The 22,407-nt window shown below is 50.9% G+C and overlaps 1 protein-coding gene across 2 annotated transcripts; it reads right to left on the bottom strand.

Moving 5' to 3' along the window:
* Window positions 1-235: 235 nt before the first annotated feature.
* Window positions 236-22,407, bottom strand: PITX3 (paired like homeodomain 3). 2 transcript variants are annotated; one of them, XM_027719135.2, is made up of 4 exons: window positions 22,204-22,407; window positions 7,739-7,879; window positions 2,795-3,000; window positions 236-1,794 (listed from the first exon to the last, which is right to left on the bottom strand). In XM_027719135.2, exons 2-4 carry the CDS (start codon window positions 7,845-7,847, stop codon window positions 1,231-1,233), a joined length of 879 nt encoding a protein of 292 aa, XP_027574936.1. In that variant the 5' UTR covers window positions 7,848-7,879; window positions 22,204-22,407; the 3' UTR covers window positions 236-1,230. The 2 variants fall into 2 exon arrangements, with proteins under 2 accessions (XP_027574936.1, XP_039233842.1); XM_039377908.1 differs by lacking the exon at window positions 22,204-22,407 and adding an exon at window positions 20,129-20,680.

Here is a 22,407-nt window from a genome sequence, read left to right as displayed (position 1 = left end):
CAAAGGAAATAGCGAGAAACATGTGCTGGAGTTGGCCTTCTGCTCTGCATAGTCAGGCATATCTTTCATCCACTGAATGGATGAAACTGGCTCCTCCAGAACTCAGCCCCTGTTCCAGCTTGGGCTGCCTCATGCTAGTGCTCCTAAAGATGCTCACTCTTGCCAGGCTGATGGCACTCGATTTAAAAATCTTCAGATGCATGTTTGTGCTCTCAATAACCAGACAAGCAGAAGCTTAAAGGGATTGTGCCAACTTTTATTTTATTATCTCTTTTGGAAATGGGATTTGGAGAAGGGAAGGGAAGGAGATGTGCAAGGAGGAGCTGACGGTTGCAAAAAGGGGTGTTTTGGATGTACACTGGCAACAGTGTTTGTGTCTGACTGGAAATGACTGAAGCAGTAAAGCATGACAGGCAGGACACTGCCTCAGTGGATGTGCTTCCTTTACAGGGTTTTTGGTTTTAAGGTCTACTTTGTAGGTTATTTCACATACAAAACAAAAAAGCATATTTTAATGTCTATATATGTATTTGCATATATATAAGATATATATACAGACACATATTTTATATTCTTACAACCCCCAGCTCCTAAAGACTTCAAGTCTGAAGGGCCATGTGTATATATGCATTATAAAGAGAGATGCCAATTAATTGAGACAAGGCTTCCTTACTGGCTTCATTATCCTTATGATAAATAAATGGGCAAGATATCTTTAACTGAAGTCTTGCACATGTGCAGAGAAAATGGGTCAGCCAAGCACCAAATGGCACCACCCACATTGTCCTGTCTCTGGCTATGCCCTGCAGGGGTGAAGTGTGTCTGCCCACGCTATTCCAAGGATTTGGGGGGCTCACCCCTGTGGAGTTTGGAGGGGAAGATTGAAACATACTTGGTTCTGCTGCCCGTGGGTCAGGCACCCTGCATGTTGGGGCTCCTATTTCTCCACTAGGGCTTCCAGTAGAGTGTTTTGGTTTCTTTATGGAGGAGGAGGAGTTTTAGTAGGCAAGAAGGGAAGGGGTTTTGAAGGGGAAAGACAGTCAAAATTCACCATACGATAGACAAATCTTTGTAAAGGTTTGTCTGCCTGCTCACTTCTCTCTCTCTCTCCCTCTCCCTCTTACGCTCTCATGTTCGCTCTCATTCTCTGCAGGACGTACGCTGTTGTAGGGCTAAAGGTCTCCTTTTGTCAGGCTAAGGTCAAGTCCCTGGTTGGCAGAGGGCAGCCCTTCATACAGGCCTGTCCACAGCGTATTGGCAAGGGCTCAGGTTGGAAGCTGCCGTCTGCACTGCCGGGTAGGTGAAGTTGGCGTGCTGCTTGGCCTTCAGCCGCAGGCTGGCCAGGCTGGAGTTGCATGTGTCCCTGTACATGTAGGGGCTGGCTGTTGAGGCGTAAGGACAGGCACTGGATGAGACAGCAGAGTTGAGGCTCGGGCTGTTCAGGTTGTTGATGTTTCCCAGGTTGTTGAGGCTAGAGGCTGGTACTCCTGTCACTGCAGAAGGGACCATGGAGGAAGGCATGGTCATTGAGGTGATGGAGCTGGGTGGGGAGAACATGGGCTGGGAGGAGAGGGGACTGACATTCATGGAGTTGAAGAATGGAAAGCTCTTGGCTGAGAGCGGGCTGGTGGCGAGCCCCTTGGTGGCCCAGTTGTTGTAGGAATAGCTGGAATACACGTCATCATAAGGCTGCATCAGTCCATTGAACTGGGCTCCAAAGCTGTTCTTGCACAGTTCAGCCTGTTGGTTCCTCTCTCGTTTCCTCCATTTAGCTCTGCGGTTTTTGAACCAGACCTGCAAGAGATAGAGAAGGAGGGCATGGGAATCGCTCTGGGCTGTCCTTGGAAGGGGCCTTGCCCTGGTTTCTTTGCCCAGCAAACCCAGAGCAAAGGGCCAGGGATGCTCCCAGGGAGCTGGGAGGCTGAACATCAGGAAAGAGTTTCAGCAAGATGTCTGGGCTGCAGGGTCATCTCCCAGCAAGAATCACCACCTAGATCAAATTCCAACCACCACCATTTCACAACATGCAGAATAAAACCCATCTCACTCAACAGATGCCTTTTATATGGGGAAAAGAGAGGGAAATACTTCTTGTATTTCCAAGTGACCAAAGCCAGGAGGTGGGGTTGGGGCTGTGTGACTTGGAGCAAAGTATTTGGGGGATGTGTCTTGAGAGCTGCTGAATGGAGGAAATAACCTCTCTTGTTTTTACTTTACTTCAGGACCAGCTTAGGGTGTGGTATTATAAGTCTGCCTCCTAACAGGAAAATCTGTTAGTGTTGGAGGGGCTCAAACAATCTAACTTCCTAGAGCATGGAAGCTGCTGGAAGGCTATTCATGGTGCTGCCAACTCATATTTCTAGTAGCAGGGAGAAGCTCTCATTCCAGCTGGAGCAATGCCATACCATGCCTGTGATTGGACAGTGGTTTGTGAACCCCAGAGAGTGCCCTCCAGCAAGGCTAGGGCTGGGGAATGATGGCACTGCAAGGAAGGGGTCTGCTAGGCCGAGGCAGCCAGCTGGTGGTGCTCTGTGGGGCAGAACCTGGGCTTTGTATCTTCCTGTGTAATGGCAAGGTGGCCTTGGGGGGGGAAGGCACAACCAGCATGGGGTGATACGTTTGTGGCTCAATGTGTCAAATCTCAAGTGTAGAGTTTGGTGAGGTGTTTCCAAAATGGAAATTTCCTAGTGCTCCCAATTCCTTCCCTGATTTGGGGACAGCTTTATCCTTGTAGCACAGCCAGCTTCTTCCCCACAAACTCAGGCCCAGGAAGGTGGAAGAGCTGCAGTCCTACCCGGACTCGTGCCTCTGTCAAGTTGGTCCAGACTGCAATCTCCTCCCTGGTGCTCATGTCTGGGTAACGGTTTCTCTGGAAAGTGGCTTCCAGCTCTTGGAGCTGCTGGCTGGTGAAGTGTGTCCTCTGCCTTCGCTGCTTCTTCTTGAGCGAGCCGTCTTCAGGGTTGGAGTCGTCCGTCTGGTTTTGCTGGGACTTCTCTGTGTCTGTGTGAGAGACAGAAAAATGGGAGACATCCCCTGAGTTAACTTGGATGCAGCTGGGGAGCCTATCCTTGGAGCAAGTGCATGCTCAGTGAGGTCCCCCTCCACTTCAGCCACCACTTACGGTCCCATTTCCCTCCCTTGTCCTTGTGAGCAGGCATCCACCCTGCACCAAAAACAATGGCCCCTTGATGCAGCACAGCTTGCCATCATTTAACTGCCATAATAGATATTATCTTGCAAGTGACTGGATTTAGATTTTCCAAACTTCCAGTCTCTGGTTTTCATCTGTCGCAGTTCACATGGGTGATAGCGGCAGAACTTACCCAGGTTAGCAGGTTCTTACTCTGCTTAAAACTCTCTGCCTAAGGTGTCCTCTAGAAAAACTGAAGAGAAATTGATGCTTATGGCACAGCAATGTTGCTGTGGACAAGTGATGGGAAAAGGCAAATTGCCAATGATAACAAGTTGAGGCTGTTCAATTAACTAAACCTGAGAAACACAAATTTTCACCCTTCCTCCCTTCTTGCTCCTCTACCTTCTTACTTAGGTGTACATATTTTGATTTTTAAAAGGCAGGAAAAGGCCTCTCTTAGACCTTATCACGAAGTACTCCAGCATCTCTCTTTCTTCCTGCCTCTGCCTGTCTCTTCACTCAGAGACTCCTCTCCTAGAGGCAATGTCTTTCATTTTGTTGCCCCTTAAATGAACGTCTCAAAACTTTCCAGCGTTCACACTGGTATCTAACCGAAACACACAGCTCAGCCTCCTCCTGGGCACTGAGACAATGTCTCAATGCTGAGCTTTGGGCTGCCGTGGTTGGAGGTGGGCAGCCAGGTGCTTCCCTGTGCCACAGCCCCTTCTGATGCTGTTGGTACTCTGCAAACAGGGGCAGAATGAAAACACAACCATCTTCCCTGTAGTTGTCCTCCATAGATTGCCCAAGTGCTCAAATGGGACATTTTCTTTTTATGATGGAAGAAAGCTTTAGCTTGTGTTTAATTCTGCTGAGAATCACAACGAGTCACCACAGGAGAAAATTATTCCAGTGAAAACAAATAATTTCTGATGTTCAACTCCTTCTACCTCTGATCTAGAAGCGAGGTGAAGTATTTCCAACTGAAAATCAGGTCTTCAGCAGGAGGAGAGTCCTTTTACAGTGGGAAAGAGCTAAACTAAATAAAAATTATTGCAAATAAGCTCTCAAACTGTTCCACTTAGAAGAAAAACCTTTAAAAAAATCCTGACATCACTCTGCTGAAATTCAGATTTTTGTTTGATTGTGATTCTTTGAGTGGAAAGCTTAAAAGGATTCAAAGTCCAGAAAAATCTGAGCATGAAGGTATCTGGTATGTTCCCTTGAAAAGCAGAGAGGCAAGAAAACAGTAGCGTGGAATACAGTTGAGAGAGGAGAAAAAGGGTTCCTCAAGTCAGATGGATATGCTCTGGAAAATAGGCTCCATCTTTTCCGTTTAGCTTTTATGGGGCATAAGGGGGAAACTTAAAAGTATCTAAGCCTCAACAGAGAAAGGACTCTGCTGCAGGGCAGTGCTGTTCTAACAGCAGGTGCTTTAATGGAGCCCAGCCCTTGAAGATGCTCCTGTCTCAGGAACCTGGTGCTGCTACCCCATTCCTGTGACAGTCTGTTAATTCAGAAATCTTCCTGCTGTTCCTGGAAAACCCTCCTTGTACTTGCCTTTCTCCAAAGGGAGCAATGCTGGAGTCACAGGAGCATTTGCAGAAGGGGTGCTCGCTCTCAGCAGAGGAAGGCCTGAGTGTGGTCAGAGGTTTGCTTCTGTGGGCATGTCTTGCACTGACTGAAGCAATGTGGGTTCCCCACAGGCTCCTCACCACCCACCTCTCCTTCTGTGGCACATCAAATGCTATCCACCAGCAGGAATGTGAATGCAAGGAGAGCGAGATGGCCATTGTTCACAGCAGCAGGATGTAAGCTGGTTCTTCCAAGCAGGAAGGTGCCGCGTCCTGTTCCCAGTGCCAGGACCAGCTTGTGTTTCCATCCAGGGTGTATCTGTACAAGAACTGTCACAGTGCACTCTTGAAACAGACAAAGCCATAGGAACTGAAAAGTGGAACGAAAGAGCTTACTGTGGTCTTGTGGTACTCTTCTCATTTCCATGAGCATCTTTGTGTGGGGATCCCATGTTCAGCAGGACTCTTGGAAGCATGCTCTTAATGTGAATTTTTTGATAGTGGTTCTTGACAAGGATATAAATCTGACTTCTCTAGCTGAATGCTCTAAACTAGTATTGGAAGAGGGAGATTCATGCATTATCCATCTCCAAAACATTAAAAGGGGAGTGATACCACCACATCTGAGCTAGTTATTAGGAATGGTTCAGTACAGAAGAACTGACAACATTTGGTTTGTTTGTTCATCTGCTGAGCCTGGGTTAATTAGAAGCCTGATGCATACAGGCGATATGTTCTCACCAGTCCCTGACAAATGTTTGTTTCCAAAGGGGCTGCTGTGAAGCAGGAGACTGTGCCCTAATCAGGAGCTCCTGCTCAGGACTGCCCTTCTTCACGCAGGAAGAAACTATACCGAGAGGGAACGAAGGTAGCACTGGCTTACGGGCTGCATCTAGGCGGAAAGGATCACGAAGTATCTTGCTTTGGTATTCAATTCATCTTCTCAATATCTTCTGGTGTAGAGCTTTTCATAAATCTTGTTAAGTCTAAGGAGAAGTAGGAATCCTGACTTTGAGCCTGGAAAAATTCCTGCAGTTACAAGTTCATCTTGTCCTCTTTGTTTCCATGCCTGCTACCTGTGGCTCTTTCTGAGCATTGCTTATAGGGAATGTCATCTTTTCTGCTTTCTCTCTATGCAAGGAAGAAGTGCTCTCTGTAAATGGGGCAGAGATTTGACATTGCAGTGGGGGTCAGCAACGTGGCAATACAGAGAAAGAAGGGAGCCCACACAAAGGATGTGGGTGCCCTGAATCCATGCTGAGAAGCACAGTATGGGGGAATGTGGGGCAGTTCTTTACCCACCTCGCTCCTCATCCTTGCTCTCCTCCTACCTGTGCTGCCTAATGAAACCAACAGAAGGGGGTGTCACAAACCGTGCCATACCATCAGAGAACACTTGAGATCCCTGAGAGCTGAGCTCAGACAAGCAAGATTTTTGTTCACTTCCTCGGGATCTCTTACTCTGTGGATTAATGAAACAGGGCCAAAGAGAAGTAGGGAGGCTGCTCTCTTCAGGAAGTGCCAGAAGTGCAGCCCTGTCCTGTCCCGGGCAGCCCTCAGTAGCCAGCTCTGCTCTGCCTGACACTGCTGGTGTGTGGCTGCCATCAGCCTGTGGTGCAAAGGCACAAGCTGCCAGCCTCAGCATGCAGGTAGAGTTGACAAACACTCACCTCCCAGAACCATTTTATTTCTAGACCATTTAAGACAGTGAGGAATGATGTAGCCAGGCATCCAGCATTTATTGTCACCCCAGAATAGGCTGTGGAATAAATCTTGTGCACGTTCGCCCACTCAATGAAACGACTGTGGTCATAGCTGGAATTAGCTGCTCATGCCTAATGGAAAAAAAAGTCAGCGCCTAAATTGGCAGTTCTGTGGCATGCCAGGGTGGGCATGATTGGGAAGGCCACTTGAATGGAGGCGCTGTCATGCATCCAAAGCAGCTGACGAGGAGCCACTGAGCTTGGGGATGTGCCCAACTAAGGTACAAGTGCATTGGGGAATTTGGCAGGTGGATTCTCTGACCATAGTTATCCCCCCGTAACTCCCTTCATGATACTTACTCTGGGGAATGTTAATCTGCATCATTATACTCATTAGCTTTTGCACATGGGTGAGCCTGGAGGCTTTACACGAAGAGCAGTAGGCTGTCCCCAGCCCTCACCTCCCCTCATGTTGGCACTAGCAGGAGCAGCTTTGCATTGTCCTGACACATCCAGAGTGACAAGGGATGGAGCAGTCACTGGATAGATGCAAAATCCAGGGGAAGCCATAGCATTTGGTAGCTGATTTCTAAACAGGTATGAATGGTGATGTTTCTTATTCAGAGCCTGATAAAGAATGCAGCAGACTTGGGGTTTGTTCAGCCTTTGGGAATGGTCAGAGGCACCTCCTGGGGAGAGCAACAGCCTGCTGCAGAGCCTTGCACCGAGGCACAGGTGAGCGTGCTTTTTCAGCCAAAGCAGGAGCAAGACAGTGCTTCCCTTCTTTCTTATTGCCTGAACCTGGGAAGTTCAGCCCATGGTTTACCTATAGCATTGAAAGTTTAAACCTAAACAATTTAAACAGAGTTAAAAAAAAAAAAAAGGGGGCAGTTTAAAATTAGGTGTAGCCTTCTGTGCCTTGGATAAGATTTCCTGTATTGTGGGGAGAACTCTACTGCTCTGGGGATACTGTTCAGGCAAATACAATAAAATCTTGCTTGGACTGTGACCTGGCTTGCCTGGCTCCTGCCTGCCATGGGCTGTGCCCTCTGTGAGCAGTGGCTACCTGCAGCCAGGGCCAGGCAACTCCATGGTTGGAATGGTGCTCTTGCCTTCCCAATGGCTGTCATTGCCATATGCACCCCTATGCCTTCTCCCTGCTTGCTGGGACAGCCGTGCTGCTACACCATTGTGCTGGCTCCCGGTACAACAGGAAGCTCCGTGTATCCCTGGGAGCCCTGCAGCTGGTTCCTGCAAGCCACTGGTGAACCAGATCAACCCAAAATGACAGGTCAGGGTCTTTCATGCCTCTTGAGCCTTGCACTCACCACTGTGGTCCTGCCCTTTGCAGCTGTGCTCGTGTTGAGGAGTTCCAGAGTCCGAGAGAGACAAGGCTGGGCTGCGAGCCTCCGCGTCTGCCAGAAGGTTGAAATCCATGGGGCAGGGATGGGTGGTAGAGGAGGAGGAATCTGAAAAACAGCAGTCACAGGGTGATCAGGGAGATGAATCTATGTGTGTGACCTCTCCCCACACCCTCCAGCAGGGACTTGCCAACCCTTGAGGAAAGGTCTGGGAAAAGTAAAGGATCCCTGTGTGATCCTTGGACCCCTTTGAGTTTCCTGGCTGGAAAATGGGCATACCTGGCTTTCTGCTGAGCTTCTCTATAAATCAAAGATCATCTAGTGACACTTCTATTTGCAGCCTTCAGAGAAAGAGCCTCCAATTTATAGGTGACATTCAGACTGAAATAGCAACGCCGGGAGCATGCTGTGTAATGGAGATCTGAGGAAGTGGTTCTGGGCCAGCCAAGGGCTGTTAGCACCTTCCCCAGTCATCCCACCTCTCCCATCCTCCCTGCCCTCTTTCTATCTTGCTTCTCCACAAGCTGGTCAAGCCCAATTAAAGCTGCCCAGAGAGCACTACAGGCACACATCCCAAAAGAAAAGCACTCCTGTGCCTGGCACTGATAGGAAGGCACATCTGCCTGCACAGCCACTGCTACAAGCAGGGACCCAGGCAGTGTAAGTGGACTCCTTTGGGGTACATAAGGGCCTCTGGAACCTGAATTAACACAGGAATCACATTACATGCCCTTGGGTGCCTGGGAACTAGTGATCCTGGCTGCAGAAGCAGTTCACTTCCAACCTTAGGTCATCCTGACTGAAGGCTCCCCATGTCCCCTCAAGTGACTGTTCTTTACTGGTGAGGCATCTCCCCTAGATGAAAGCATTCCAACTGGAAAGCTGGCAGTGCTGCTCCACACAATTGCAGGAATCACTGTGACTCCTCTGCCACCTCTTTCCTCACCTCTCTGTCTCAAGATCAATTATTCTCATGATTATTCTCTCATTTGCTTCCTTGGGGCCCCTCCACCCTCCACCTGTATTGCCCAGAAGAGCTCGGCTGAGAGTACCACTTTGTTCTGGACCACACTGGATGCTCATGAAGAGGCAGATGTGAAGCAGTAAGTGTTCCAAGTCTGGCCACATCCCCTTGGAAAGGTGAGCTGGCCCTGTGCTGGCCCTTAATTTGAGTTTTGGATCATAACCCTGGCAAATGCAGGATGTTGCATTGTCACCAGTGCATGGTTTATGAAGGCTGGATCACTTGGAGGCGACCACAGCAGCTTCTGAAGCTTCAGCCACCCCCAGCTGACACCTCACCTTCCCAGCTAGGGATCCGCTCCCTCTAAAACATAACAGCAGCCAATGCACTGTGCCAGGATCTGGGACCCCTGAGTTTAGGGAGGTTTGGACCAGGTGTTTGGGACTTCCAAACTGCATGCGGAGGTCAGTTGTAAAGATTGGATTCTAGGTGGTGAAGGATTGCTCAGCCCCTCAAATCCATGCAGGTCAGGGAGGGAGTGTGCTGAAGGCGGTCTGGACTGTGCTAGTGTTTAGACATGTAAACAAGAGATTAATCACATAGCTGTTGCACCTCCTTTGGAGATGGATGACAGTGACTAAGAATGTATTTTCAGAGCTGTCTAAAGCCTCCTGTCAATTTGTGCAAGGCTGCCGCCAGGGCCCTTGGCAAGGCTGATCCCCATACCTGCAGCGTGCTTCCCAGACTGCGGTGAGAGGGCAGGGAGCCATTTCTAATGGTTATCTGGCTCGCTTCTGCAACTGATCTCACTCACAAACCCCCTAGCAGTTTTTCTTGCCCTCCCCTACACTTGGTCTCCACTCCCAGCCTTTCTCGGCTACTGGAGGATCTGTCTCAACACCAGCCTCAGTCACTGCTCTCTGGAAGCAGCATCTAATGAAGGGCCCTGGTGCTGTTTCCCAGACCTTTGCCTTGGTCTGGGCTTCTCCTCTCCTATGGGAGAGAAGTGGCAGGGCTCCATCTTTGCCAGGCGGCTGGTTTCCATTTCCACCTCGTGGCGAGCCTGACCTTTGATGTCTGCCGGCTGTGTTAAGCTGCTGGCAGCAGCAGGGCACAGCCCTGTTGCTTTTTGCCATGTGTACGTACACAAAGTGATGTGACAGGGGCTGTGTTTTCTTTAATACCTTTGCATGGAGTAGGGGGAGTCCATCTGCTGCTGATATTGCCATGGCTTTTAGCATTACTCTCAGAATTATGCAGAAACGCACAGTGAATTAATTCCATGGATTAAGTCTTGATTAAGATGTGTGTCACTTTGCTGTCTCAGAATTTATTAAGAGCCCTTCTTGAGGCTGCAGCAGATGGAATTTCTGCCCAATGTTTGTAGATGATAATTTCCCCTCTTCTACAGCCATTTGCATATGATTGCATCTGTCAAGCACAATTTCCTCTCTTCTAGGGCTTGACTCTGTACTGGACCAGATTTAAGGAGGAATTCAGATTCCTGTCTTGCTGTGACTCAAGGACAGTGTCCTTCTGTGCAGGGTCCTGTATGCTTTTTTTTTGCACATCTTGCACTGCTTTCATCTGTGTGAACTAGAGTGAAAATATTAAGAACAGGGAGTGGTATCTTACAGCTGGTTCCATAGGTGTAAAAGACAACAGAAGGTACAGTGCTCAGGGAGACCCAGTCCTGCTACTGAAAATTCATGTCCCATTCTTGACTGCACCAGTGCAGCAGTTGCAAGGTTGATCCAAGCTGCTGGATGCAACATAGCATGCTAGGCCTGCCTCAGAGATACAGTGGGCACCTAGATTAAAACTGGTATTAAAGTGTGGCCAGTATTCAAGATGAAACTGGGACTTGTGGCTGAGCATGTTTGCTTTCTGAACTGAATTTAAAACCAGGAGGATTTCAAAGAGGAGATGTTGTATGTATATTTGTAATTACATAACATATAGCATGTGCCATATGTGGTGGCATCAAGGAAAGCCTTCTCAGTTCGCTGTGAGGAGGTCATGGAGAAGCAAAAGCAAAGGGAGGGGACGATCTGCTCACCATGGTTATAACAGCAGGAAAAGTCTGCGATGGGGAGAGCATGTGAGCTCGGTACCAATGTATTTACCCAAAGGTAACCTCATGCTACCGACACAAAAGGCTGTAGGTATTATTCTAGATTATACAGCCCTTTGGGATTCAAATAAAGGAGCTTTCTTCCACATTGGCTAGATCTAACTCTAGGCAGAGACATAAGAAAGTAAACGCTAAACCTTTGTGGCATTTCTACTAAGTTGTTTGCCTGGTCTCAAGGAGTTACTGAAATTGGCACCTCAAAAACATCTTTAGATAAAATCAAACTTATCATCTCCATTTGAGTCTTCATCTCACTTTCTTTTAACATAAAAGAACAGTTTCTTTAGGGACAGCTCCTGTACCAGCACCATGCAGCCAGGCTTGCTCAGAGGTTTCAGTTTCGTAAAACTAGCCATGACTCCTAGCCTGCTCCAGCACCTGTAACTCTTTCCATCGACATATGTTACTGCTCCTGAGATAAACGTTCGCAAACTCATAACAAACACTCCTCTTCTTCCATTCACTGCCTGTGTGCATCCTCCCCTTGGTGCCCACGTGAAGGTGCTGAGGCCACCTGTGCAAGACCCTCCAGCCAGAGAGGGAGTTGCCATCCCTGCTCCACAGGCATGGTGGAGAGCAGGAGAGCAGTTCTGGCTTGAGGCTTTTTCTCCTTTTAAATTCACCTCCTTTCTATATCTGTGTCAGTTCCCAGCTGCCCAAGCCAGGGCTATTGGGGTGGGAGAAGGAGGGCACTCCTACATGAGGAGGGCAACCTTGTTTACCCAAAAAAAGAAACAAGGGTCCCTGTGACCCCTCTACTGGTTCTCAGTATCATGCTGCTCCATCACCTGGTAGCAAAGAAGCCTTTGCTTGTTTGGTTGGTTTTTGTTTTTGAGGGGGCAGGAAGGAAACATAATGGCTAACTTCAAGCCAGGTAAGGCTAATTATACAGCTTTTGTGATGTGGATGTTGCCTGTTGAGAGCTGCTTTCAGACTGACAAGCGTGTGCTGCTTGACACTCTGCACTACCATTGGGGAGCAGGCTACCTGCTGAACTTGCTTCAGCAGGTTGATCTGGAGGGAAAAGCTGTCTCTTGTATTGGCTTCCCATGGCTTTGCAGGGGTGCTTCAGCAGGGACCTGATGCTTCAGGTCCCTAGGCAGCAGCACAAGGACCACTGGTGACCCAAGGGTAGGAGGGAAGCCCTAAGCTGGCCTATCTCCAGCAGATCAGCATGGCCCTGTGGACCTGTGAGCTTCCTCCACCGCCTCTACCTCCGGACAGGGCCAGGGTAGCTGAATCCTCTGTTTGGAATCACTGATCTCCACAAAGAGTTCAGGGTTATCCCTCAGGCTGAAAGGCACTCCACAATCAGTTGGAGGGAAGTGTCCTTTCTTTCTTCCATTGCCTGAGGTGAAGGTATGAGGTTACACTAGATTCTTAGGGTCAGAGCTGTCTCTTCCTGCTTCATCAATTGCAGAATTCAAACTGCTGGGGGGAATCGGCAGTTCCTGATGGAGCGTTGCTGATTGCTTCACTCTTCCCATGCTCACATTGCCTGTGTGCTGGCTTACTTTTAGCAGAGACAAATATTTGGGACCCTATTTAACTGCACATTTTCAGGAAGATGATCTGCCTCTGTACTTTGGACCCTGTGAGGGGCTGAGCTAAGGTGAAACAGCCTCTGCCTCTTCCTCTGCCCCCTGTCAAAGAGGAAGTGGCTGAGGCTGTGCCTGTTCCCGCCTGGAAGAGCGTTTTGTTCTCTGGATACATGCGTTTGTTCAGGGAATGGTGTCATCAGAGTGCCTGCAGGCTGGGATTTCAAGTGTTACACCTGCACAGCACATGAATTGCTCAGCAACTTGAGAGTCTTTTTGCCAGCCAACACCAGCACTGTCTGCAAAGGGTTCTTTCCCTGCTGCTAGAAAGCAAAAAGTATGGGATGCGGGACAAGAGTTAATCTTTGTTTCCTCAAGATTATAGAAATACAACTATGGGGAGACCAGGGTCACCCAGTGCTAAACATCTCAGTGTAGTTTTAAGTCCCTAATCTTAATGGAATTGCAGCAGGAACCGAGAATGACCATTAATCACTGCAAGATAAACAGCAGCAGCCAACTGGTGACCCAGAGCACAGGGCCATTATGGGACAGGAGAGCCAAGCTGCCTGCTTCCAAAAACATCAGGCTGTGCACAGCCCCAGGCTGGCTGAGCAGTGCTTTCGGGTGCACACTCAGAAGTGGATCACTGACCTCCAGCAAGGGCTGAGTCACAGGTTATAATAAACTTTATTTCTCAATTTAGTCCTTGCAGCTGGGCACTAACCCCTGAGCTCTGGCACTGGTTTCATAGTGGTGTGTGCTGCTTTGAAGCCTGGAACATGATTTGGGGGGTTTATTCCTCCCATCAGCAGGAATTTGCAAAGCTCCCTGAGGCACTTAGTATCTTTACTGTCAGAACAAGCTGCCTGGCACTGCCCCACAAACATTGCGGGTTGTAGAGCACTGCCAGCAGTGCATGGTGCCATGCAAACTGCAGCAGCCCCGGGCCCTTGCTGCCAGGCTTCCTAGCCACAGCTGGCAGCACAGGCTGGTTCTCTGACAAGGGGGTTCAGATTGTTTCTCATTGCGTGCATGGCTCTGTGGAGAAGTTTCCAATAATGTGAGGTGGAAGGTAAGGTGCTGCGGCTGACTTGGTTTATGATGTAGGTAAAACTACTTGACTGTTCTGGGACTCTATCCTTCATCTCAGAAATCATGTTAATGAGCATATCTAAGCCGGTGAAGGTAATGAAGCAAAATTCCTTTAAGTGCTTTCAGATCCTCAGATAAGAGGTGTTAGGGAAATGCCCAGCCTTGCTGGACACTGCCTAATGCATTTCCCCGGGGCTGGCGGCAGCCTGCAACGTGAGAGCAAGCTACTCACTTCCTTCACTTTGACAGGAACCTCCAGCTGCAGAGGAGGGTGATGGCTGAAACTTCTGCTCTGGGCAGCAGAGAGTTAATAGATTGCCTGTATTCCGGAGGATTATCACAATGGAAATGTCCCAAGGATTGACAGCTCCATATCCATGTCCACAGCAAAAAAAAGCCCACAATGGAATGTGTCCCGTTCGCTTATTTGATGGGCCACACTGTGCTCCTGTGCCGTGGAAGTGCCCTGATGCCACCATGCCCTGTACATGGTGCATCATTCTCCCCAGTGGGTGTGTCTGTGGCCCCCAGACTGGTGCAGACCCTGCTGAGCTAAAGCATGGGGTTCTGCAGAGGCAGGGTAACATGCTTGGGCTTGGCTTAAGGCAAGTTACTTGCATCAGTATCTGTGGACCTCAGTGCTGCCCTTAGCCTACCTAGATAGTTTCTGAAATAGCGCATAAAATTTGAAAATTAATTTCTAATCCTAGCACAGAAGAAAAAGTCCTGCCATACTTTCTGCAAAGTTTTTTTCCCTAAACTAAACATTCACAATTCTTGCATTCTTGTAAGCACTGTACAGCAGGTCTTGCTGTGTCCAGCTGGGTTTCCAATGTCCCTTGGACGCTCAGCCTCTATGGGGCTTTTGGCACCTCGGCTCTCTAAACCAGAACTAGGATTTTCTTTCTGACAGACTGTGCAGCTATATTAATAAAGCTACGCTTTGTTACGGTTTATTTGTTTGTTAGGCATCTGGAACAAAATAAATCAGCAAAGACTCAGTTTTGCCCAAACAAATTTTGATCGCACAAAGTTGCTGGCACGGTGCGGCTCCACAGTGCAGGAGTGCTGGGAGTGAGGGCATGGTCTGCAATTATGGGGTAAGAAAAGTCCTTCAGGGAAATTAATCCCTTTGTTTTAGGGAAGGGGGAAAATAGACTGATTTCAGTAAGAAATTCTACCTGTGAAAATCTTGTAACCCAAACAAAGGACCTGCTAAAGCGTTGGCCTGGCCTGAACACGCTGACCCCACTTGTCCCTGCCTACCCTTGTCCACTCCCACAGCCCCATCAAGCTGGCTCCAAAGCAACCCATGCCACCACTGAGGGATCTGCCTGTGTCTGCATATGAGAAATAGTTGCATAGCCACAGCAGACGAGGGACTCTTGCAGAGCCAGGAGCGAGATGAGACAGTTGCAAGCCAGGATCCCGGGCAGGGATGAGAGGCGCAGGCAGCCTGCCTGCACCTCAGGGCCGGACGCGCGCTGCTCATGCAACAGCAAAGGCCACCAGGGCCTGGCATCAGCAGATCGGTATGTGTTGCTGTATTTATTTGGGCGATTGCATGAATTTGACTAATTATTCTGGCAGTCAAAGGAAACTGGCCCAATTCCTGTGGGGGCTGTGCTTGCAGAAGCTGGGCAGAGTCTGTGGCTGTAAAGTTGGCCCATTTTAGGGAGGCCCAGATAGCAAGATCAAGGACTGGAGCTCTGTGACTCCAGCTGCTGTCAGTAGATTTGTATGCAGATGGAGGGGGCAGTGGATGACTCAGATTTTATCGAAGATGTAAATGATTCTCACAATTAGTAAACATGCTTAAGAAAGCCCCTAATCAAGCGGGTGATGCGGGAGGGTTGAAGGTCAGGAAGGATCCCCTGCCATCAGCATGTCACACCCTTATGGCTGGCTGATCTTGGTGCACTGTAGAACTGCCAGTGTCCGCCATCCATCAGCAGTTCTGCTGGAAATCCTTTCTGGAGAAGTTCAACTTGATCATAAACATTTGTTCTATGACAAAACTTGGCAAAATCAGCAGCTAGAAAGAAGCTTTTTTTGGAGGGGTGGTGCTAGATTGTTGTTTTAATACAACCTGTCAGAGCCCAGAAGGTTGCAGAGCTGCCAAGGGAGAAGGGGTGACTGCCAGGAGTGCCATGATGTCCCCACCAGCCACCATGGCCAAAGAGCAGCTCTGTTGGTTAAAGCAACAAGAGCCTAGAAACGTCTGGCTTTCTCCGAAGGATGTGTTGTCTCACAGCGCAAACCCACAGCGCGGGAGGGAGCTGATGTCTGCTGCGTCTGACTGTAAAGTTTCCTGATGATTTGTCTTTTTTTCCCCCCCCTAGCAATTTATATTTAAATTTTTTTAAAGCTCTCTGGCAGGAAGACCCTTGCAGGACGAAGGCCGCTGTGAATAAAACAAGCGGATGATCTCAGCCCGCAGTATCCCTCCTCCCCTCTTCCTTGCGATACTGCAGCTGGTAGGGCTGGGGCGGGAGGCGAGTGGCTCCGGGAGGGATGCTGGAGCTTGCTCCCCCACAAACTCCGTCTTTATGGACCTTGCAACATGCCCCGAAGGTCAGCCTGTTTACCCAGACACTGTTTGAAGGGGCCGAGGAAGGCTATTAGCAAACACTGTCGGGGCCGATCCTCCAGCGCTTTGCGCGGGGTCTGATCTGGCAGGATCGGGCCCGCGGATCGCCGGATTTTCCTGCCGTGCACCCGCAGCGACCAGTGACATCGTGGGCATCGGGGGCGAAGAGGAGGAAGGGCGGGTGGGCAAGCAGGGGGGGCTGGCAGCCCCTCTCCCGCAGCCTCTCGCCCAGGTGCCCCACCCGGGGCCGTGGCAAAATGTCCCGTGTCCCTAAATCCACGGGCACGACAGACACTGCAAGCAGCAAAAACAAGAGGTTTTTGGGGATCCTGAAATGCAGTGTGCTGCCTGAGGACAGTGTACAAAGTCTGCTTCTCCTTTTATTTTTTTTTTCCTTCTCCCCTCCCCGGTTCCCCCGCCAAATCCTTAGTTTTTCCATCTGCTCGAGGCCACATCCCATGCGGAGCCTTGGGAGGTAAGCAGTTTGGGCGGGTAGGAGAGGAAGCTGCAGAGCCCTAATTACTCAGCCAGTCTGGCCCTCGGGCGATCCCATCAAAGCGGCTCAGAGAGAAAAGGGACGGGGCAGAGGGATGTGAGCCGTCTCAAAACGCTGCTGCCTGGGTCACACCACCTCCCTCCGACGGGGCAGCCCGCTCCAGGAACGGGGCCGTACAGCAAGAAATGCCTCTGCCCGCCCAGCCCCCTGTCACCCTGAGAGCAACCTCTCCTGCAGGGAGGAACTGCAGGGAACGGCTTTCCAGCCTCCCACCCTGGCCCGGGACTAGGGCGTATCTGAGCTCAGGCACTGGTGTTTTTAAACACCGTTATTAAAAACTACCCAACACATATTAAGCTGTGAAACCCTTTTAAATGGGACACAAAAGTGCATATTCTACTTTGGTATTTCTGCCTGGTTAGGTTACGGATCCATACCAATACTGACCTTAACAGCTCAATTAATTTACCATAAAGATCTAATTTTTTTAAATCATCCTGATACATCCCGTCCTCTAGAAATTCTTACTTATTTTATTTTGAAAGAAAACCTCCACACATTTGCTTTAAAAAATAGCCTTGCAGTAAATGCAAACAAAAAAAATATCCCAACTTGTAGAACTGGAAGTTGGGATATTGTGGCACCAAAAATAAATCTGATGGAACAAAAAGGGAATTTCATGTGGTTTTCATTGTCAAGTCTAAGCTCAGAAACAAACAGGAAATAAAAATGGCTAAAACAAAAGAGATTTCTTTTAAAGTGTGTTCAAATCTAAGTGGGGAGCTGCTTTATGTGGGAGGGATTCTATGTTTATTTGCTTTTCAAAAAAATGAGTAAATAAAAATGTCCACATGCAGACAGGTCAACTTGATTTACAGTTAAATCCTCAGGCTTCACAATGGTCATTTATAATCAGCTTTTCTAAAGAAAATTAGACTTGCATAAATGGCAGCACTGGAAGGGGAGAAGAGACAATGGGTGGTGGGAAGGATGCTTCGGCTTTAGATGAGGTTGATGGCAAGAAGGAACGAGGAGGGAGAGAGGTGAAAGTAACTACAAACTCTCCAGTTGCTAATTTTATTCTATTTTTGTACTTTTTCAGTTTTTGCAGGTGCTGAGCCTTCCAGCCCATGCCACACAATTGAAGCTCCCCAAGTAGCAAATAAATGTAGTTATTTAAAAAGAGTAGCCTGTAGAACCAGGACTATGAGATCTAGAGTGGCATATGTACTATATCCTCCCGCCAGAGTTTCTTAGGTTCTCAGATTTGGGATTGTGGAACTTGTTTGATAGGGGTTTACAAACCGGTGTCTTAATCACAGTAGTTCTTATGGTGATTTTGAGGGGTTAATTTAGTTCAGGCAGGACCCAACTTCCCCAACCTGGGGATCAGCTGAAATCCCTAGTAGCTGCTACAGCCCTATTAATGAATCTCTGAACATTTTGAACAGTTGAAAAGTGAGATGGACAAAATTAATAGCAGTTTCTGCAAACCCGGCTCTGGTTTCCCTCTTCTTTTGCACTATTCAACAGTGTGTAAATGCTTATTTACACACTGGTGGAGTTGCGGTTTAGGAGACAGCAAAGAGCATCAGATTGAGGGTCTGGGAACAGAGACTGTATTTCTAGGGCAGATCAACTAATTTTGCCAGAGCTCAGTTTCTCCTCTGCTCAACAGAGATATTTCCCTTCATGCTACAGCATCCAGAGATTCACCTACGGAAAGGCTAGGAGGCTCCTGAGAAGAGAGATCATACGGTGCAGCTCTTCAGAAGCGAGTGCTACGAGCTTGAACCTGTACCCTGCCAATCAACAGGAAATTTCCTGTTCGTATGCAGAGGATTGCCCCCTTCCTGAATCTGCTTGGTAATACTCTGACACTCTCCATCTCTTTTCAAAGCCTCATAATAGAAATGTTTCTCAGCTTCTGCCCAGATAGATCTCCTAGTTCCTTCCTGAAAACAACTTTTAATAGTTAATTTTTGCTGAAAACCAACAGATCCACTGCTAACCATCCCACAGGAATTTGTAGCTCTGGCTAGGTTGCAGTACCTGTCCTCCTCTGGGGTTAGAGGGAGATGAGGATTTCAAGCAAAACCTTTCCCACAGAAGCAACCCCCTCTGTGCCGAGTCTGGCCTTGGTCCCTTGTGCTGCCAAGCTTCCAAGATCAGCCTGTGGACTCCCTTAAATGCCCCAAGGAAGCCCAGAGCTAATAACCAGCTTCATTCAATTCCCAGTCACATTATTATCCAATCTGCCAGAGGCATTAATATTCAGAGGTGAGGTGGGAGGAGGGCAGGGGTGCTGGCAAGGGGGAGCAGCACACAAAGGGGAGGAAGGGAAGTGTGGCGGACTGGCCTCAGAAATCTTCTTTCTCCAGCTGTCTGAAACCCCAGCCCATTTCAGCTGGGTGTTGACAAGAGAGGGTTCTTCCTACAGCCTCAGTGCTAACTTCAACACCAGCTGGTGGAGGCTGTTCCCCAGCCAACAGCAAATGCCCGGCCTGGGCACAGCCTAATGCCTTCAGCCCCGGTGGCCCACAGCAAGAGAGAGAGCTTTGCCCCCTCTGCCATCAGGCCGTAAGTAAATAGCAATCTCCCATTTTTAAACAGCCAGAGAAATAGATAAGCCTGTTCAGTGATGCCACAGCCTCCTGTTTCTGACCCTCCTCCCTTCATAGCCCCACAGTCTCATCCCGCTGCCTTCCTGATGCAGGGCACATAGCATGAAACCAGCAGTTCTCCCCATCTGGGACTTCGTTCCCAGCCCAGGTACCTCCCCTGTCCCCAAAGCCAGGGCACATGTGCCAGGTCACGAGACAGACCTCATGTCCCCAGCTCATCTCATCTTCCTTTCGGAGCGGTCTCCTAGATCAGGTTTCTGGCTTTTTCTTTTTGGCAGTCTCCAAAGTCAGCCTCACCTCTCAATCTCAAGGTTTTGGGTAGCATCTGACAGAGGGAAGATGCCATTCTTTTTTGCCACCTCTCTGTAGGGTACATTAACCAATGCTTTTGCAATCCAATCACAATTTGCGGATCTATTAATTGCCTGAATTAAGCCCTTATAGAAATGCAATAGATATTAAGTGAGGCTTGCAACAGTTTCTCTGACAGAGATTGATATTGCTTCTTAAACTAGTGTCTTGGACAGGAGACAACTCAGGAGACAACTCAGGAACATAGGTGGGCTTTCATGGGGAGAACCTGGGCTGCAGGTCAGGCAAACTCAGTAATTACAGTAATAGCAGGAAAACCACCACCCTCGCCCAGACTCCTCGCCAGGCTGTCAGGGAAAGACATCTCCCTTGTGAGGGTTCCTTGTAAGGAGTACTGGGCATGGTGCAACAATTTGTTAACATAAAATAATAATAATAATAATAATAATAATAATAATAAAACCCTACTCCACTTCAGCAGACATTTACAGAGACTGAAAGCAGCTACCATGCTTTGAGAGTCCCTCAGGAGCCGGTAGGCTCCTTTGTCCCTCTCAGCAAGGCACCATCAAAGCCTGCACAAACACTCATCCCTTCAGCTCACCGACAGACTGAGGGGCTTGGGAGGTGGTGCAGGGAGCCAGGGAGACCCCGATCCCATCGCCAAAAAAGTGATCCTTTCTCTGTCTTTGTAAGGTGGGACAGGAACAGAGGTGACTCTCCTGAAAGACACTTTTCTGAGCAGTTGCTTTTAGCATCTCCCGAAATTGTAGAGGGGATAGAGCCATTTCATCCCTGGCATCCTCCAGGTCACAGGCCATGGGTGGAAGACCTACAAGCTTGTCTGGGGGACGACAAATTCCTCTCTTTGCCTTCAACCCTAGACTCCACTTAGAAAGTGGACAGATCGTGGGCCCGTCGGTCGGGAAGCTGCCTCCCTCTCAGGTGAAGGAACGGGGAGGTAGATGACAGACTAGTTTTGATTCCTGCGCCGCCAGCTCGAAGCATCAGCCGGGTGCGGAGGCCGGGTGCTCACCCCCCCGAGCTCTGCCGGGCACCGGCGTCCTGCAGCAGCGTGTTCCTCTGTGGCCGCCCGTGCGTTGCCGAGCTCCGCAGCCGGTAACCCCCCGGGCCGGGCGGGAAAGGGGCGCAGAGCGGTCGGGGGACCGCTGCCTCGAGCTGCCCAACCCCAGCAGGGACGGAGGGGCTGCGGCAACTCCCTCCAGAGCCTCCGCAAGGCCCTGGCGCTGCCAGGGGGGAATCCAGCCCCCTCCCCGCTCGTCCCCTCAGCTGTCCAGCCGCGGGGGCGCCGGGTGAGGGGCCGACAGGTGTGTCCCGCTCGGCGGCACCGGGCCCGCCGCCCCCCCCTCGCCGAGCCCGCTCCAGCAGCTGCGGCGACGCGCGGGCATCGGCCCCCGCCTCGGCCGCCCTCCCCCTCCAGAGCCGAGGCCGCGGGACGAACCCGTTCCTTACTCCCGCTCTGAGGAGGAGGTCGGGGGAAAGGACAAGGGGGTGCCGAGCTGGCGAGCTGGCCCTTCTCCCGGAGCCGCACTCGTTGAGCGGGGAATAGCCGGGGGAGCGGACGGTATCGGTCTCCGTCGGGCGCCCGCTGCAGTTGGCCGGGCTTCGCAAGCACCAGCGGGGCGGAGGGACGCCAGTTTACACCGTGTCCCCGGCGCCGGGGAGGCGGGAGAGCCCGTGCAAGCGCCCGGAGGTCCGACCGCCGGTTCTGCCCGCAGACTCCCAGCGCCGGGCGGCCGCGCTCCGCCAGGGCGGCTCGATGTCCCCGGCAGAGCCGCCGCGGGGGTCGGCGCTCCCGCCCCCGCGGCCCGACCAGGTCTGTTATTCCCGGTCGGATCCCCGGCACCCTCCGCCGGCGCGCCGCAGCCAGCGGCGTCCCGGGGCAGGTTCGCTCCGTCCGCGGGGGCCGGCTCGCCTCTTCCCGGCGCTACAGGGAGGTCGGCTCTGCTGTAAACAGGAGCTAGCCCATTACATAAATATCATTTATCCAACTGTCCAAAAGCCGTCGGGCTGCCTTCCTTTTCCCCGGCGACGTCTCCCCGCCTCTGCTCCCCGCGCCCTTCTCTCCTGGACCCTGAAGACAGCTGAGCCGCAGCCCGCAGCGCCGTTATTTACAGCGAGCCCCGGCTAATTTAAACAGCCCCTGCCCCGCTCGCCCGAGTGGAAAATGACTAAGTTTAGTAACGGCAAGAGATTCCGGCTGCGCTTGTTGGGAAGGGGCCTGCGACGGCCTCGAGGGGACGGCCGGGGCTGCGGCAACCCGGTGGCGGCGAGTGGGGGGCCGCCGGGCCCTACAAGGACAGAGCAGTGGAATCGCCGCGCCCTGCCGGGCAGGCAGCGCTCCCCGCAGCGACGGGGGACAGTTGCACCGCGCACAGCCCCGGGACCCCTTCTGGACGGCAAGGCAGGGCACGATCCGCCCGCTCGCACCTGGCTGCCGCCCCTTGCCCCCCGGGGAGGCGACGGAAGGCGGGCCCCGCGCGGGAGCGGGACTGCCCCGGTGCTGCCGGGCAGGGAACGCCGAGCCGCCCCGCTGAGGATGCTCTTGCCCTGTGCCAGCGTCGAAAAGGTTACGGCCGGCCGGGCTAGCATGGAGGGGCTCACGGAGAAAGAAGGGGAGAAGCCCGCCCGGAAGGCTGAGGACGGAAAGGCACTTACAGCGGCTCCAGATGAGGGCTCGGCTGGGCGGCCTTAATCCTGAGAGAGGGGTGAAGCTGACCCCCGCCCCGCGGCCCGGGCTGCTCTGCCGCTGTCAGAAAGTAAATCCCCCCGGCTGCCCGGCCACTCTGCGCCTCGCTGCCGGCCCGCTGCTCACGGGGAGGGCGGAGGCGGAGGGCGCCGGCCGACTGCCTCCCATTCACC

The sequence above is a fragment of the Pipra filicauda genome, unplaced genomic scaffold, assembly GCF_003945595.2.
Source record: "Pipra filicauda isolate LSUMZ 115617 unplaced genomic scaffold, ASM394559v2 scaffold96_size2947999_pilon, whole genome shotgun sequence".
NCBI classification, from domain to species: Eukaryota; Metazoa; Chordata; class Aves; order Passeriformes; family Pipridae; genus Pipra; species Pipra filicauda.
Note: the sequence above shows the minus strand (reverse complement) of the source record. Positions and strands in the feature narration are given on the sequence as shown.

What these genes read in the sequence shown, in the direction of transcription:
- PITX3 (XM_039377908.1), bottom strand. Translation starts at nt 20,345, where the DNA reads ATGGCCTGTGACCTGGAGGATGCCAGGGATGAAATGGCTCTATCCCCT. An exon ending in CCAAGCCCCTCAGTCTGTCG is followed by an intron (nt 7,880 to 20,128) that starts GTGAGCTGAAGG and finishes GCTGTTTTTCAG; the next exon opens with ATTCCTCCTCCTCTACCACC. An exon ending in CAAAGGGCAGGACCACAGTG is followed by an intron (nt 3,001 to 7,738) that starts GTGAGTGCAAGG and finishes TCTCTCACACAG; the next exon opens with ACACAGAGAAGTCCCAGCAA.